An 18502-nucleotide genomic window follows, 5' to 3' on the forward strand; every position below is an offset into this window, starting at 1 on the left:
CTTGTTATTTTAAACCCTGCTGCCTTTGCACAATCCCATTTTTCTTTGAAGTGATAATACATCCGATTTTATATAACTGCTTCTTTCCCCCAGTTTCTATTATTTATCTTAAAAGCCTAACATAATATTTGCCATTGCAACGTTACCAAATTTCTGCTGTAAAGCTACTCATTTTGGAATAAGTATTAATTATGATTAAAATGAAACTTTATCTGTGTCAGGATACTCAAATACCTTCTGGTTTTTGGAAATTTTATTTCTCCATATCTCAGTTCACTGTAAGTAAAATACAAGAGAAAAGAGATACCCTGAAATTAAAAGTAAATGTTTATGCCTTGGTTATGAGTTCAAATTCTACTGCAAAAGGGATGTAGTTTAGTCGAAACATTAAGTGAAACTACATTTGTCCTCTCAGATCGACAAAATAGACACAACTATAATATTCTAAGTGGGAAGTTGATCTTAATGTACTGGTCAATATATGCTCCATATCACTGAAATTTATGATTAATATCCAATAATCCATCCTTTACGTTCTTTCCTCCTCAAAATCCTTTATATCAAGTTACTTCCATCACATTAAACAATGCTAGTAAAGTTGATATCACTTTTGGCAGTAACAATGTTTGGTAACGAGAAACTTAACAAAATGTATTTTTTATATTGCATTTCAATTACATTAGATTTAATTTAACTACTTATAAACCTAGAATTATGCAGGTCATACATCCTAACAATTCTGCAAAATATATCTGTGATCACATCCTCACAATTGCAAAGCAGAGGTAAGCTAATTATCAGAATTCTCAGACATTATCAGGACAATACTGCACAGGGATTGCAAACAAAATACTTAATATTTAAATACATATTTTCTAAAGAAAAAGATTAACTTGTGTCCATATTCATACCATTACAACTTATTGCCCAGTTATTTTTACAATTACATTATTTATATTAACATTACATACAGGGAAAACTACACAAAAACTTCTGTTCGTTTTATTACACATTAGCCAGTCTATGTCTGGAATATAGTTACACACTCAACTTCAGCTTTAATTCTATTTTCCTGGAGACAGCTGATGCAAGATATTATAAAAAATGATTGAACACACTCACTTTCCTCTTAATTTCACTGATAACTATAATATATCTGGGATTTGATAAACCTAAATCACTGGATAACTTCGTATAGAGATTACGAAACCCAATATACTCTAGATGAGCAGAACCATCTATCTCAGAGCAAGTTTATTTTCATGTTTCAGTAAGGAATCAGCATCTGCATAAAATGTGCCTTATCCGACTACAGGCAGTTAATTCACATAATACAAGAAAAATTTGATTTATTTTTTAAAGTCAAACCCTTTCTAACAAAAGGGGTGTTGCAAGGCCTGGGCCACGCTAACAAAAAGCTGAGAGCGGCTCTAAACCTCGTTCCGGCCTCTAATCCAACGCCCAAGCACCGTTCACGTGTTTGGCTTGGCCTGGCAGGGGAAGGTGAAATCTCCAGGCCCGGCAAGAGATGGCTGCTTGAAACCGTGCAGGATGCCTACTTCCTAGGACGAGGCAAACTCCTCCTGAGGAGGCTGCCCGCTTTACAGGCCTAAAGCCGAGCGGCAGAAACAGATCGTCCTACCGGCTGAGCGGGAGTCAAGGAAGAGTGGCTTGTGGACGTGAACAGCGCTGGCGCTGGGCCCAACCGGTCACGGCGAGGGCGGCGGGGTGAAGACTGCGGCGTTGGCTGAAGCGAGGGTGGGCAGACACACTCACACAGACGCCGGCCGGCGACACGATAGGGGTTTTAATGCCACTAAAATGGTGCAGCCGCAGTTTCCGCGTGGGGAGCGGGAGTGGAGCCGGTAAACACCCCCCTCCCCTGGATGTGAATAACTTATGGGGGGTCGCCCCACCAGCTCTGATCGCACTCACCAGGATCCGCTTGAAGAGCGCGTTCTCCTTGGCTGGTAATGTTACCGACGGCATGGTTGGCGCGGGTGCGAGCTCCGAGGCCGGCAGCTGGGACACGCGCTATCCGGTGCTTTTCCTCTCCGCTCCGAAATCTCCTGGGCCGCCTCTCTGGCGCTCGCTCCCGCTACCTTGCCTCCCCACCCCTTCCCTCCCTCCCCCCCGCCGTCACTGAGGCCGCAATGCCTTCGTCCCGCACGCCGACTCGAGCAGACCTCCGCCTTCACGTGCTCTCTCTCTCGCGCTGCTGCCGCACGAAACTGAAGCGCAGGGAAGGGGGGGGGTGGGGTGGCGGGGGAGGGAAAAAAAAACTCCGCCAAGATGGCGGCCGCAACCACAGCACCAGCACCACCGGCTCCCTCCGGGTCATCCGCCAGTACGCCTGCGCCGCTGCTCGCCTCGCGAACTCCGCACCTCGTCAAGTGACCTCCCGAGCGGAGGGAACGCGCGGCTGACGGACCGCTCGTTTCCGCAGGCGTCTGTGGCGGTTCTGGAGCGCCAATCTGTAGTTTAAAGTTTTAAAAAATATATTATCAGACGGTTTTTTAAAATTTGTTTGTAACCAAATACAATACAGATATAAAAACCCCGAAGCAGGCACCCAGAACCCAATAGACAAGACCCAACTCTTAAATAGAAACTAGTAAACAGGTGACTTCAGGTAACACATTACTTTGCAATAATCTTTCAGTAAGAACTTACTGAGAAATCTCAAAAATATCTCATATGACGGTAATTTTGCGGAGAGGGAGGTAAGAAGAGATAGCTTCATATTACTTATCAATGGGACAAGACTAGGGACCGAAGGGCTTTCTGTGCTTCACGTCAGTGGCTGAAGCGGCGGTCTGAATCTCAAGACTTCCCCACTCGGTTAAGTACAGTGTTTTGTTTCAAGATTCAGATCAACAGTAGTATTTTGTACTTTGAGGTATTTCAAATAGAGAAGTGTCAGACACAATTACAAGTCGGGAAAGGGAGGAGCAAACTTTGATTTTTATATTCCTGTTACTGCTAAGTCGCCAGAGACAAACGCGCGAGTTAAGAATGGGCACCACAAATCGGCATATAATAAATTAACTGTGGGTTTGCTGTGCTTATGATATTAGAGAATAAATAATAAAATCAACGAAACTTCCCCGCTGAACTTTAAACAACACTGTGGGAACTTTTACAAATTATGTAGACAAACCTTCCGTCCTCTGTTCAATGGTAGAAGCTCTCGCTTCTGATTTTGAGTAATAACTGTAAGGTCTGGAGCAGGATTTAATCCCAGAATCTCCCGGTTTTGATGAAGGAGCTAAATTTCAACTTAAAAAGGGAAATAAAAATATAATTTATGACGGAAGGGACGGGGACATCAACGTATATCTCTGCCAATTTTATTTCCACCGGGAATTTCCCGATTGTCTCGCTAATCTTGGACAGAAGACGTAAAAGAAAACTTTGCAAGGACAGGACACTAACGCCAGTTCCTCTACGGATCCTCCGCCATGGTGGACAGCTAGAAGAATCACATACACCTTAGCAAAGAAAGAAATTGGAGTTACATTGTAAACGTCTAAGAGCATATAAAGAGGTAGGAAAATCGGCATGATGGATCTCGTGCTGGCTCATCTTCAACTGTTCTAAGCTTCAACTCTTCCCCATATTTATAACTAAGTGATGTGACAAAATGGGATGCTACATATCAAAATTTGACAATCCTGAAGTGGGATAGCTAGCAAAAAGTTGGAGCCACAGGTACTGATTGTGTATGATCAGCCATGATCACAGTGAATGGAGGTGCTGGCTAGAAGGGCTGAATGGCCTACTCCTGCACCTACTGTCTATTGCCATTACATCAAACAGTAATGTTAGTAAACTATAAGACCGTGGAAAGTTGATTTCAATTAAGATAAATATACGTTCATCTATGTTGGAACTAAAGGTACAAGAATGAGTGATTTTGTAAGTGGAAAATAATTAGAGGATGTGGAAATTCAATGAGACTGGGAGTGGCTAGGTGCACTTAACTTACAAATATGATGAGTTAGGTGTGAATGCACACAAATTTAGAAGACCAGGAGGTGCTTTTAATCAAAGTTTTCATTATATTAAAGGGAAATGATAAAGTATATGATGTAAAATCAATTTTATTCATTGTAGAGTCTAAAGGCAGGATACTTTTTTTCTAAAACTTACAGCTTTATAAATCTAACTTTTGAAATTATGAATATTTCAATATTGCAAAGTAGATGAAGATGATGATGAATGAGGGGGGGAAAGTCTGTTAAGAGCAAGGGCAATAGTATAAGAAAAGTCTCAGCTGCTGAGAGCTTGACTCACCAGACATTATGAAAGAAGCTCGGTGATAAGAAGAAAGAAGTTCATTATGAAAGATCCACATATGGATCACAATATCATGGGTAGAGTTCAATTATGCCATTTAATGTCAGAGAAATGTAAGCAATATACATCCTGGAATTCTTATTCTTCAGACATCCAGGAAAAAAGAGTGCCCCATAAGAACGAGTGACAATTAAAATGGTAGAACCCCAAAGTCTCCCCTCCTCCCCCCCCATACACAATCAGTGGCAAAGCAGGCATAAAGGGCATCAGCCTTTACCTCAGTGCTGCTGAGTTATTTCTTGCTCTGTTTTTCCTTTCAGATCATTTAGGAACTGTTTGATTGTGATCAAAGTCACTGGAGAGATGCTGAAGCTGGTGATATGAGGTCTTTCTTCATCATGATAAGCAGACACACTTCTGGAGATCCTCACAATAGAGTCTCACAAACTCAAAAATACACCACATTTTTATCCCCTTAAGATCAGTGGTAATAGAAGGCGATTCAGTACAATTTCATTAGTTACAGTACTTTGGATTGAAAATGCTTTTTGTGAATTGCATAACTACAGTGGGAGACACCTCTGAATGTTCAAATATACCTTTGCTTGGCAAATTATCTGCAAACTTCCCTGAACTTATTTATAATGATGTAAATTACTTAAACACATAGTTGCTTCCATTGATGCAGGCCAGTTAACACAACCCCATTGTCTTAACTTTTAACTGTTGCATATGCAAACATCTAATAGTTACCTCTTTGCAAATCATATCTCTAAGTCTGTGCACCAGCCTATGCTTTTAATATCAATTTACTGCTTGCAATTTACAATAATAACTAAAAACTGGTTCTTGCTTGAATTTATATCCGCTACAGTATATTCATATAACTCCAGAATACTCCCTGACATGAACAAGGAATGGGATTAATTATCTTAACCTCTGCCATTCAATTAGAATATGGCACATCATGGACATCAATCTGTCTTTTTTCTTTTGCTTTTCATTTAATTTGATTAACAAAAATCTCTCAGTCTTAGATTTGAAATTAGTAATTGATCCAGCATCAAATGCAGGGTTGAGAAAGGGATCCAAACTTTTCTCCATTCTTTGGGTGTACAAGTTTTTTCTAACTTCAATCCAGGCTACACAGAGAGGACATAAGCGAATGCAGATACTAAAGTTTGAAATAACATAAAAGAGTGAGTCAGGCAGTATCAAATGGAGAGAAATTGAGAGTTAACATTTCAGGTCAAGGCACTTCATTTTTAAACAATGTAAACTCATCTTTAGCTCCACAGCCAGTGGAATTGCTTTCCTTCTATTTATGCTTTCAGTTCCTGTTAGTATTTTGAAAAGTACTGGCCAGATTAGAGTAGAAAGACATTAGGAAGACTGAGAGCCAAAGCTGGAGACACATTGTCTTTAGTAACAACTGACAAAAAAATAGTGCTTTTCCAACACCGAGATCAATAAGTATATGGATTCATCCACATTGTGATGCTGGATAGCAAGTAGTTTGGTATAATAACAAACAAATTGATATTTTGTAGAACTGAAAATAATACAAATGCATTGTCAAGCTGAAGGAACATCACTAAAAAGACTACAAGAATCAAGTTAAAACTGGTGATGTGACAGGTAAAAAACATCCAATAATAAGTTTGACAATCAGTATTTGATTAAAATAAAAATGTGTTAACATTTTGATTTCTCCCTGTTTACTTTCTCCATGAAAATTATTACCTAATAACTCCTTTTGACAGCTCAAACATAACAATGTTCAACTTGCTTTTGGTCAATACAAGCAGAGTCTTGGAATAAAGTTCATGTTGGGAATAGAACCAGTGATGAGGTGAAACTAATGTGAAAGTTCTATTGACACCTGTCAGTGATAAATAAGGAAGATCCATGGATGTAAATTGTTGGTGCTGACTGGTCAACATATGGACATGCCAGGAAAAATAATTTGAAGCCTAATCATTTGACTTCTGCAGCTAAGTTTGTGATCTATTAATTTCTTGAACTACATTCTGTCATCCAATACAGATACAACATTGAGCCAACTTTTAAAGGAACAAACAATATTATGATATTGTGGCCATTAAAGTAATCAGTCCAGATTTCCCTGGAGAGGGGAAATATGGCAATGCGATAACTTCTGTGTGTAGTATAACAATGTTGTTATTTTGAGTTATTGTTTTAAATAAAGTTGTTACCAAAAATGCATTCCTCAACATCAATCTACATCAAGCCCACAAAATAGCAGTTTGAAAAGACCTGAAGATTGAATTTGGAATGCTGCAAAGAATCTGCAAATGATATGAATCTTGGAGAGGAAAGAATAGATTGAATGATTCTCCATTAAAGGCCTATTACTTTAATGGCCACAGTATCATAATGTTGTTCATTCCTTTAAAGTTTGGCTCAATCTTGTCTCTGTATTGTACAGCTGAATGGAAGAGTTTTGTCAATGAAATGCTGGGTGGAATTATCCTGAAGTTCAAGAAATTAATAGAGCGAAAGCTGCAATTTGGAAATCATTAAAGATAATAGTGTATTTATGTCTGAATTTTGGAGGAGGTGGAATGATAACAGCTTTGAATTAGGTAGGGTTGCTGCAAAATGATTGGAAAAACTGACAAATATTGGCAAACATGTGACCAAGAAAATGAAACTGGCTAGTCAGGAATTGAATCAAAATGAAGTAGTAAGGAAGGTACTTAAATTTGATAGTTCCTTTAATGATCTTAATCTATCCTAATGCACTATATGATCATAAAGTATTTTGTTTTATAGTATATACCGGGAATCAATAAAGTATTTATTATTTTATTACTGTTACTATTATTATTTTTCCTAATTTAGGGAAACACTGTAGGTGATTTATACACACAGCCAAATCCTAAAAACGGAGTAGATAATATTTTTTCTGTTGAACTCTTTAATAAGTAAGTGTTGATCTAGAAATATGGAGACTACCTTGCTTCTTTTCAATAGTGAAGTCCATCTTTGACACCCAGGATTCAGCTTAACATATAGTTCATAGAATATCTGCATAAGTGCCACACTTAATCAATAGCAAACCAGTGTTAGACTAGATTATAAGTTAAATGGTCTAAGAAACATCTAAATCTTACAAAATTCTGACTCACAGGAGAGAAGGTTCTAACTGGGACATGTGATTTTTTTTGCAAGAAATTAGATGAGATTGGAAAAGAAATTAAAGATAAAATGCGATGGGAATAAATACTTGATATAGTCAAATATTAAACATGAAAAAAATTTGCTGCAAGGTGTTTCAATCGTATGAGAACAAGGGTTGGATTTGTAAATGACAAGGGTGGGGTAAGAGGGGTCCGTGCAAGGTGGTAGGCAGTAAACTTACTTAAAATTGTTTCATTATGGAACTCAATTTCAACTGCTGAGATAGTTGGTCATTCAACAATGTACATACAGTATGTCAAACACAGAAATCCATCAATTTATCAATTTACCTGGTTTCTCAAAACTGGCTATTGAAATATGATTTTAATTGGCTTATAATTGTTCTCTTATTATGAGCTACATAGATAGGGTGAATGCGAAGAGCTCATAAATTTAGGGTGAAGGTTGAATTCAAAGTGAATTGAGCACATCTTCTAGGAGCGCTGCTGCAAGAAAGCAGCATCCATCATCAAGAATCCCCACCATCCAAGCCATGCTCTCTTCTCGCTGCTGCCATCTGGAAGGAAGTATGGGGGGTCAGAGGTTCTATACCACTATGCTCTGGACTAGTTATTACCCTTCAACTATTAGGCTGCTGAACCAGTGTTAATAATTGAGACTAGGCGGAAGATCAGGTCTGGATGGACTAGATGAGCTGAACAGCCTGTTCCTGTGCTACAGTGCGAATGTAACGAAACTCAATTTCCCTTGGGATCAATAAAGTATGTCTGTCTATGGCTCTAAAAGCTATACATATAAAATAATACATTTTCAGTGCTTTCTTACCTATCACTAGGAAACGCTTTGATTACAATGCTTGTGATAAAGATGTTAATTTATCAAATTCAGAAGCATTGGGACTCCAGTTTGTATAAGTTAATGCCTCAGCAGCCTCAAAATGGCTTGACACAGAGTAATATGATCGTCAGCAGTAATAATACCTTGCTTTTGGGAGGTCAGCAGAGAGTAATAGCATGCTCTGAAGATATTTATCTGAGTAAGTTATATTTGTGAAACAAGATTTTTATTAATAAAGTTGCTTCATTTCTCTGAAGAGAAGTACCTTCCAGGATAGACCTTATAGCATTATGTTGAGTCTGACATCCTAAGCTTCCCAGGAAATCTTCTCCCAGTTGGATCTTGTAGTTATACTTCACTTGTAACTGTCTTCTCTAAGGATCATCACCTCATCATGGTGGAGAGGCTTGTGAGTTCCCGATCCCAAGAGCAATGTCATCTGAAGTTTAGCTCCTGGTGGGGTCACCCATGATGGTAAGGTCAAGGGAGAGGTTCCAGACAAGGGGTGATCCAACCAAGACCTCAGTGGTGCAGCTGGCAGAAGATGACAGCACATCACAATTGGCAGTGGAGGTGGAGGAAGGGTGCAGCAGGGAAAGGTTCCCAGTCGCTTTGCAAGTCATGCCACTGGACCCTGATCCCAAACTGTCAAGGAATGTGTGGTGGTTGTGTACCCACATCCCCATGTTAAAAAGGTTATGCACAGGCATTCTCCATTAAGGGAACAACCCCTTTGGAGGACATCATACTTGACTCAAGTGATTGCACTACTGCTATTTGTAACTGCAGATGATCACTGTCTTCAAAGCATTTACTTCTTGACCATTCCAGAATGCTAGCGAAGACATAAACCCAGCATGAATATAATGGCCTACCAGGACTACCTACATCAGGAAATTCAAGGTACTGGAGAGATATCACCACCGCTAATTCCAATTAGCAAGATTAGTAAGACAATATCTCCAGTACTTAAGTTTTGGTGATGCTGAAGCAGCTCTGATGAGCATGCCATGTTATTCACATACATAGCTCCAGATTCCCCAAACAGACACTGAGCTCCCTCATGGCATGAGATTTTAAGGTGGCTTGAGAAAATGCTCCAAGGGTGTTCTCAACTTTTCCCTGAAAATTTTCAAAATCCTCATTCCTCCATTGAAGTTGTATAAGACATTGGTGAGGCCAAATTTATAGTATTATGTGTAGTTCTGGTCATCAACATACAGGAAAGATATCAATAAGCTCGAAAGAGTACAGAGAAAATTTACATGGATGTTGCCAGAAGTCGAGGACTTCAGTTACAGAAGTGGGTTAGATAGGTTCGGATTTTTTTCTCCGGAGCACAGGAGAATGACGAGAGATCATATAGACATATATAAAGTTATGAGGAAACTGGATAGGGTAAATGTATACTGGCTTTTTCCCTCAGTTTGGGTGAGACTAGAACTAGAGGTCATTGGTTTAGGATGAAAGGAGAAATACTTAAAGGGAATCTGAGGAGGAACATCATCACTTAAAGGTTGGTACGAGTGTGGAGTGAGCTGCCAGGGGAGGTGATAGAGATGGGTTCATTTGTAACATTTAAGAGAAGTTTAAATAGGTACATGGATGAGAGAGGTAAGAAGAGCTATGGCATGGATACAGGTAGTTGTGTCTTGGCAGACAACCAGGCTGGTACAGAATAGATATACTGAGGTCCCTGTTGCTGTACTGTAGTGTTCTGTGATTCTATGACTCATTGAGTTACTGAAACCCCTGGCTCCTGACTACTCATATTGGTTGAGCATTGAGTATCTTCAGCAGGGCACCTAACAAAAGGCAGAAGTAGCCAAACAACCCACCTACACATCGGCACACCTTACTCATCAAAGCCTATCTGCACACCCCACAGAAGTATAATTAGCCACTTCAGAACCCAGAGAACTGGAGCAAAAGCAAAGTATCCTCTTTTTGAAGACACTAGAATTTTACAGTTGGTTGCAAATAAATTCTACAAGGTAAGTCATTGAGGAGTTGCTTGGTAAGGCCAGCAATTACATCACCTTTGGCTATAATGATGTTGGCATTCATGTTTGTGTCTCTTGTGTTTCAACTGGTGCAGAACATTAATGGCTGACTATGTAAACATAGTGATCACAACCTCAATCTCCCACCCCCCACTTTCCAAATCAATGGGTAGCATTCTTAAACAAAGAGGAATTAGTTTCCATCAATGTGTGGCTAGTGTGAAACTACAAGAAATCTACAAGTGTGTGACAGATTTTTATGGAGCAACTAAAATGTTTGCATCCTTTTGCAGTCAAAACTCATTTACTATTTAGGTTCCAAAAGTAGAAACATAGAAAACTTACAGCACAATACAGGCTCTTCAGCCCACAAAGTTGTCCCTACCTTAGAAATTACTAGGGTTACCCATAGCCTTCTATTTTTCTAAGCTCCATGTACCTATCCAAAAGTCTCTTAAAAGACCCTATCGTATCCGTCTCCACCACCATTGCCGGCAGCCCATTCCACGCACTCACCACTCTCTGCATAAAAAAAACTTACCCCTGACATCTCCTTGGTATCTATTCCCAAGCACCTTAAACCTGTACCCTCTTGTGGCAGCTATATCAGCCCTGGGATAAAGCCTCTGACTATCCATATGATCAAAGCCTCTCATCATCTTATACAACTCTATCAGGTCACCTCTCATCCTCCATTGCTCTGGGGAGAAAAGGCCGATTTCACTCAACCTGTTTTATTTTCTATTGTAATTTATTTTTTTATTTAAGTTCATCATCAAATAAACATTTCCATAAGATGTGTTTCAGACATTGTACCTATATATCATATAATCATATATATCACAAATCTCCACATAGTATTTATCTGAGATATACACTTATAGAAAAGAGTGGAAAGAAAAAACAAGCAAAAGGAAAGAACTATGTACAAGTAGGGAGTGATCTTTTTTTTACAACATTGATTTGTGAGAATAAAATCAGGCCTATGAGGCATTATGTAGTTAAACCATTTTTCCCAGTATGAATCAAATTGTTCCAGCTTATGATTAACAGATGCTGTTAACTTCTCCATTTTGTAAATGCCCATTGTAATTTCCATCCATGTATTTAAAGTTGGGCTCTCCTGTGATAACCATTTCCTAGTAAGAGTCTTTTTACCAGCCACCAACAGGATATTTATTAAATATTTATCTCTTTTCAACCATTCTTGAGGTATATATCCAAAATATATGGTCTTACTCTCCAAGGGTATTTCACATTTAAAGATGTCTTGTAGGGCATTATGTATCCCCCTCCAATAGTTTTTGATAACAGGGCAGTCCCAAAAAATATGATAATGATTTGCATTTTGTTTTCCACAATTTCTCCAGCAAACAGGGAGGTTACTATCATAATGGGATTTCTGAGAGGGTGTAATAAAATATCTTACCAAGTTTTTTCCATCCAAACTCCCTCAATTTCTGTGAACTGGTACACTTCTATTGATACCTCCATATTATTGTCCATTCTTTCTCAGATATAATTATCCCTCCTTCCTTCTGCCATTTTGTTTTAATGTATGAAGTCGAATGTGTTTTAAGACTTGACAAACCCTTATACATGCTTGAAATGACTCTACTACCGTTATCTGAATTATATGCTTTTCTAAGTAGCTCTGTCAAGCATGTATTTGCCTTGGTTACATTTTTAAGTGTCCTATTAACATATTGTCACTTCTGTAAATACTGTTAAAAATCTTGTTTTTCTAATAAGTGTTTCTCTTTAAGCATTTCAAAACTGAACAGTGTTCCTTCTTTCATTATGTTGCAAAGAACTGTTATTCCTTTAGCTGTCCAATCCTTAAATCTAGCATCCAGTTTATTCGGCATAAAATTCGGGTCATATGCACACCATTTAAGAATTGCAATATCTCCCTCTAGATTATATTCTTTTATAGTAGATTTCCATATTTTAAGAGTCAATTTCACCCATGGGTTATCAATAGTATTTAAGTACCTTTGCAGGTTGTTATCAGCCAAAATTGCTTGTATGGGGTTGGGAAGTACCCGCTCCTCAATGTTTTTCCATTGAGCGTCATATGATGGGTTGCACCAACATATCACAGCTCTTAACTGTGCTGCAAAATAATAATCTCTAAAAGAAGGTAGGCCCCATCCTCCCTTTTCCTTTGCTAATTGCAAAGTTTTGAGACGAACTCTAGGCCTTTTACCCTGCCAAATATACCTTGATAGCATCTTGTTCCATTCGTTGAATTGATTTTGCTTAATCTCTATTGGTAGGGTCTGAAAGAGATATAACAGTCTGGGCAGTATATTCATTTTAATAGACTCAATCCTTGAACTAAGACTAAAAAAAGGAATCAGGTTCCATTTTGACATACGTTCCTTATTTTTTTTATATAAAGGCTGATAATTACATTCTGATAATTTTGCCAAATCTTTTGGCATAATAATGCTCAAATATTTTAAAGACTCTGTTTGCCATGCCCAGGGATATCTACTTTCCATTTCTCTTGGTGGGCTATAGTTATATGAAAGTAATTGGGTTTTATCTATACTCAACCTGTTTTCATAAGTAGAGATGGCATCTTTTAAATTTGACTGATGAGTCCACGGGAAACTTAATCTCCTCAGTTGTAGGGAAAACAATACTGTGGTGAGCATTTGGTCCATGATGACAGACAGGCAAAATAACAAACAAAACGCCCTGGCTTGGTGAGAACTAACTCAGCCACATATAGATGGGGGAGGTGATTATTACACACTCCATTTACAGTCAGGGTGGCACACAAACACACAGGCAAACAATTTCATAACTCGAGCAAAAATAAATGAACTTGAACATCCCACCATAATTCGACTGAACACACAAACCATGAATGCTTCTCGAAGAAGAACAATAAGAAGTGCTGGCTGCTAGGAATGCCGGAGCACCACATTACCCCTACCTGAGAGATCAGCTACCCCAAGCAACCCCTAGAGTCCACAACAAAACCCAAATGTCTGGTGGTGGTTGATGCCGCCACCTAGGGCATGGGGGGTGGGGGGTGTCTGTAGCTCTCCCAAGGGGCACATGGTTTGGTGAGGGAAGAGACAGGGCACATGAGGTGTCACCTCCTTCCTTCAGTCTCACAGGGTGATGTGGCCAAGGGACAATATGGTGCCAGCAAGTCCTGGCACAGCACGCCTGACTTCTGCACTCAGGCTGCCACACCCAGCATACAACACTGGGGAATAGTCCTTTCTTCCAGGTGGGGTAGTAGACTCACACTCAGTCCCCCCATAGTAAAGGCCTGACCCTGGATGCGGGTATCATTTTGCCAGCCGCTGGCGGTGCTTTGGTTCTGCCGAGCCGTACCGTGATCAACCCACAGGTGCCCCCGAGGTGCTGCAGATACTCCATCCTGGCCTCCCTAGGAATCTCCAGCTTGGGAAGACGGCCAAACACCAGACCCACCCAAACATGAGTGCAGGCAGCGTACTCCTGGTGCTCTCCTGGACTGTTGGCCGGTATCCTCCCCCCCCCCCCCACCCCCGTAATACTAGGGGTAGGTGGTGATCCCAATCATGCTGGTGCTGGCTGACAAGGATGGCAAGCTGTGTATGCAGAGTGTGGTTAAAGTACCACACACTCTGTGGGTGAAGGTGGGTGCTCCACATTTTGGTGACTACTAGATGCCTGCAGACCTCACCAAGCACCTGCGCCTCAAAGTTGTGCCTTTGCTTGCTGTGAGGTTCTACAGGCACCAAAACAGCAGAAGAACTCCTGCACAAGTCTCTCAGTGGTGGTGGTAGTGATCTGCTCTGGAACAGTGTACGCCTCTGGCCACTTCATGAAGTAATCCATGGCCACGAGAACGTAGCAGTTCCCGGCATTGATGCAGGAGAAGGGGCCCAGTATGTCCACCCCTACATGCTTCATTGGGGTCCCGACGAAGTACTGCTGCATTGGCACCCTTGACTGGTGGCCCAGCCCCTTCTGAGATGTGCAAATGTTGCAGCAATGCACAAACAGCTCCACGTCCTGCCTACGTCCAGGCCTATAGAAGCTTTCGTGCATCTTACCCAATGTGTTTGCGATCCCATAATGACCGGCTCCCAACCAGCCTGTGCACCAACTGCAGCACCACAGAAAGCCCCCGATGGACCACCAGCTGCAGGAGAGGAGTGCAGCTGTCAGAAAACTGCCACAGCCAGAACAGCAACCCTTCATGCACCTCCAGCGTGCCCTACTGAGAGTATAGGGTTTAAGTCTCTGGATCCAGGGTAGAGACCCATGCCCAATCAGGCGCCATCCCACGCTCAGCTATCCCCTCACCCAGGCCAGCAAGGGGCCACTTTCCTGCTCAATGGTCAATGGAGGGGAGGTCTACCTCGCCGCCAAATGCCACCACCATTGCTTGCCCCTAGCTCCGCTCCTTGTCCCTGGCTACGAAGGTGTCAAGGTGCTGGTCCTGGAGGTCTTTCCGTTGCTGCTGTTGGTCCTGATCCAAGCCCTCGCTCCTCCACTGCCACAGCTCCTGCACAGTCTTGCTGGAGGACACCACAGTAATGCTGGCGACATCGTTGCTGATAACGGGCATGGTGAGCTGTGCTGGGATGGCTGGTGGTGTTGTGCCTCATCTCATCGCAGGTTTCGGCGTTGTGTTGGGCCACTGTGGGGTGTGCTGCACTGCGGTGGGCCGCTGTGAGACTGGCGGTGGTTGTCTAGTCCACTACCACGGCTTCAGTTCAAGGTAGAATGTTGCCCCTGGTACATCCACATGGGACCCCAGCATGACAGCAGGTCCTGGGCAATGATGCAGAGGTCCCAGGTGTCAGCTAGTCACACCTGGTGCTCTGCTGTGTTTCTCCCCAATGCGATGTGCAGCTGCCTCTTCCCTCTCATCACTGCACAGTCACTGATGACCGTAGCCAGCTGGACCGCTGTCATTGTCCACCTATTGTCATTGTGGGGATGGTTGGTCAGTGTTGGGGAGGACACCTGGACAGATGATGGTGATAGTTGACTCCGTGTCCATCAGCGCACGGCACCTGATGCCCATCACCACGTTATTCACATATAAGCCTTGGTCTTCACACATGGCCCACCTGGGGAGGAGATAATGGCGGGATTCTGCTGGAGGACTTGGCATTTCCTGATGGCTGTGCTGGGCTGTGGCGTGGCACTGGTGTGGGGCAGTTCCAGGCCACATGGCCCGCCTTGTCATGCCGGTAGCAGAGATCGCACCATGGCACGGAGTGAACTGGCGTGGCACTGGTCGGACCTGTCTCATCGGCTCCTCACCAGTTTCCTCCTTGGTGACTCAAGCCTGGCTCGCAGTGTGCCTCATGGAGCTAAAATTGCATCTGCCCTCAGGTCCCTGATTTTAGATGAGGGGATTATGTTCCATTTTGCTGATGATACAAAGACAGTGTGTATTATGAAAGGTATATAAAGAGGCTTCATGGAAATACAGACAGGCTAAGTAGGCAAGAACACAGGTGGAATCTAATGTGGAAAGATATGAATTTGTCCACTTTGGTCAAAAAAGAATGGAAAAGCTAGGTATTTTTTTAAAAAATAATGTTAGTTGAAAGGAGTTCAGGGTACAGGATTTCTTCTGTACACATTACTAAAAGTTGATATGCAAGTACAGGAAACAATCAGAGAAATAAAAGAGTATATTAGCCATTATCACAAGAGGATTTGAACTCAACTATACAAGGCCTTGATAAGAAAAGAATATGGAATAATGTGTAGGCCTGGTAGCCCTGTTTTAGAAAGGACACATTTGCAACTTAGATCATGCAGTAAAGGTTCTCCAAATTAATTCCTGGAAAAGTGGGGCTTGTCATATGAGGACAGATGTATTAGACTAGCAATATACTTTCCTGAGTTAAAAAGAATGAAAAGCAATGAAAATTTTTACCCTTTATTTCTTCCATAACCTTTTCTTCTTTATCCAGCTTTCAATGTTCATTGATGTTCAGGGTTCGTTGGACTTAATTTCTCACTAACCAGAACACGTTCAGTTCTGGACCTTCACTTTCTCCATTTTGGATGATTCCCACTGATCCTATGCCAACCTATCTGTAAGTAGTTGCTCCCAGTTCATTACAATCATCTTGTCTTATTACAAAACTAGCCTTTCCTAATTGAAGACCATAATTTCTGGTGCATCCCTTTCCTTCTCCATATTATTCTCAAAAATTACGAAGTTAATAATGTGGGTGAGGCCCTAAATGAATACTTGAATCACCTAGACACAGAAGGACATATACTCAAAGATGAGATTAATATGGATGTGTGTCCACTGGTCGGAATGATCTTCATGAGATGAATAGCCCATTTCCATGCTGTAACATTCCATCTGACTGAAATATAAAATTCTTGTGAGCTTTTATAGGGTAGATGCATGAATAACTTTTCCTTTGATTGGAATTCCTGAAATTAGGCACGCATCACAGACTAAAAAAAAACATGCCTGCCACCTCATCACCCAGAGTGTAATAACACTTCATAATTATCATGGGGGCTATATGTTATATATTAAAAGCAGGGATTGGTAGTAAAAGGGTATCAAGTGATGTAGAGCAAGAGCAGGAAAGTGGTACAGAGGCAATAGATCAGCCATGATTGCTATTAAATTGAGCAGGTCTGAAAGGCTTAGTGAGCCATTTCTGTTTCTACTTCTTATACTCTAGGGATCACTCCTACCACTCTCTTGGATTTTGGCATTCCATGAGGTGTCTATTTCTATTTAAAACTTTGAATCTGTTACCACCTGAAGTCTGCACAGCTATTCAAGGTCTACATAGATTTGATAGCTGTCCACCTTATCCATGGACCATGGGAACCAAGAACTACCTTCCACAACAGGGAACTCGTGCTTTAATGAATTTCTATTTTTTTTCCTGAAGTTATGGATTGAAGAGCTGTATTATGTCACAGATTTGCCGCTGCTACTCAATAATTTTCCTTTATTTGTTGGATAGACACAGGTGCATATAAAAAGATCTACACTCACCAAAAGATACTCTCTCCAATTGTATCTGCCACCACTGTTTGTTCTTGATCATCCATGAAACACCATCTGTGTTTCTTTACCTCCCTCAGTGCAAATAAGTGTGTTGGTGGATTGTCATTGTGAGAAAGCACTTCCAAGTGGAATCATCTCCCTTGAGAGCTCATCCCATTACCATTGCTATGTACATGAAGAGAAAAAAGAGAAAATAAATGTTATTATTGATAAGGTCATATTGTGTCACATCATTCTTAATATGGTTCTATTTCACACTGTGTTGAAGGGGCAACAGTGACACGTTATCAAGAATTTACAAGGATTTTGCCAGAACTTGTGGACCTGAGTTAAAGGGAAAAGTTGAATAGGTTAGGATTTTATTCCCTGGAGCAAAGGAAAATGAGAAGAGATTTTATAGAGACACAGTATAATAAAAATGAGCGATATACGTAGATAGGGTAAATGCAAGCAAGCTTTTGCCACCAAGGTCAGGTGAGACTAGAACTAGAGGTCATCGATTAACAGTGAAAGGCAAAATGTTTAAATGGAAATTGAGGGAGAACTTGTTCACTCAGAGGGTGGTGAGAGTGTGGAACAAGCTGCCAGTGGAAGTGGTGGATGTGTGTTTGATTTCATATATGAGAGAAGTCTGGATAAGTACATGGGTGGGAGAGTATGCAGGGCTATGGTCTTGGTGCAGGTTGATGCAAATAAGCGGAGTAGTTCAGCACAGACTAGGTGGGCAAAGGGCTTGTTTCTGTATTGCCAATATTCTATGACTCTCATTCCATGAAAAGTGGGTCAATGATTATGCAACCAGGAAGTTGGAAGATGCCCATCAATGATGTCGTATAAAGAAATTCCTTCTGAGTTTTCCACATGCTATCTCTGGGGTGAAGTGGCAATTCTGGTCTAAACATGAATCAATGTAGGATGTTCAACAGTTGTGGCAGAGCTTGGATGCTTATAAAGTAAAACCAAGTGACTTGGGTGACAATCGGGCTTCATTTCCAGATGAGCTAAATGTTTTCCAAGCTCGCTTTGACCGTCAAAACATGGAGGAGCCTTCACACTCCCTCAGCCCCTGGTGATCCTGTGATTTCAATATCTGAGGCTGAGATGTGAGCAGCTGTCCATAGGGTGACCCACAAAAAGCATTTGGCCAAGATAGGCTACTTGGCCAAGTACTAAAGAG

The 18502-nt window shown here is 41.1% G+C and overlaps 1 protein-coding gene across 2 annotated transcripts in view; it reads right to left on the reverse strand.

Annotated features, from left to right (window-relative positions):
• Positions 1–2130, reverse strand: part of naa15a (N-alpha-acetyltransferase 15, NatA auxiliary subunit a) — a 65873-nt gene extending 63743 nt beyond the window's left edge. The window contains exon 1 of one of the 2 annotated variants that reach the window (XM_059965183.1): positions 1936–2130. In XM_059965183.1, the coding sequence (XP_059821166.1) occupies positions 1936–1989 (54 nt within the window). In that variant the 5' untranslated portion in view covers positions 1990–2130. The remainder of the gene's footprint in view (positions 1–1935) is intronic. The other variant, XM_059965184.1, reaches the window with a different exon arrangement.
• Positions 2131–18502: the final 16372 nt, after the last annotated feature.

This window comes from Hypanus sabinus, chromosome 3, assembly GCF_030144855.1.
Source record: "Hypanus sabinus isolate sHypSab1 chromosome 3, sHypSab1.hap1, whole genome shotgun sequence".
NCBI classification, from domain to species: domain Eukaryota; kingdom Metazoa; phylum Chordata; class Chondrichthyes; order Myliobatiformes; family Dasyatidae; genus Hypanus; species Hypanus sabinus.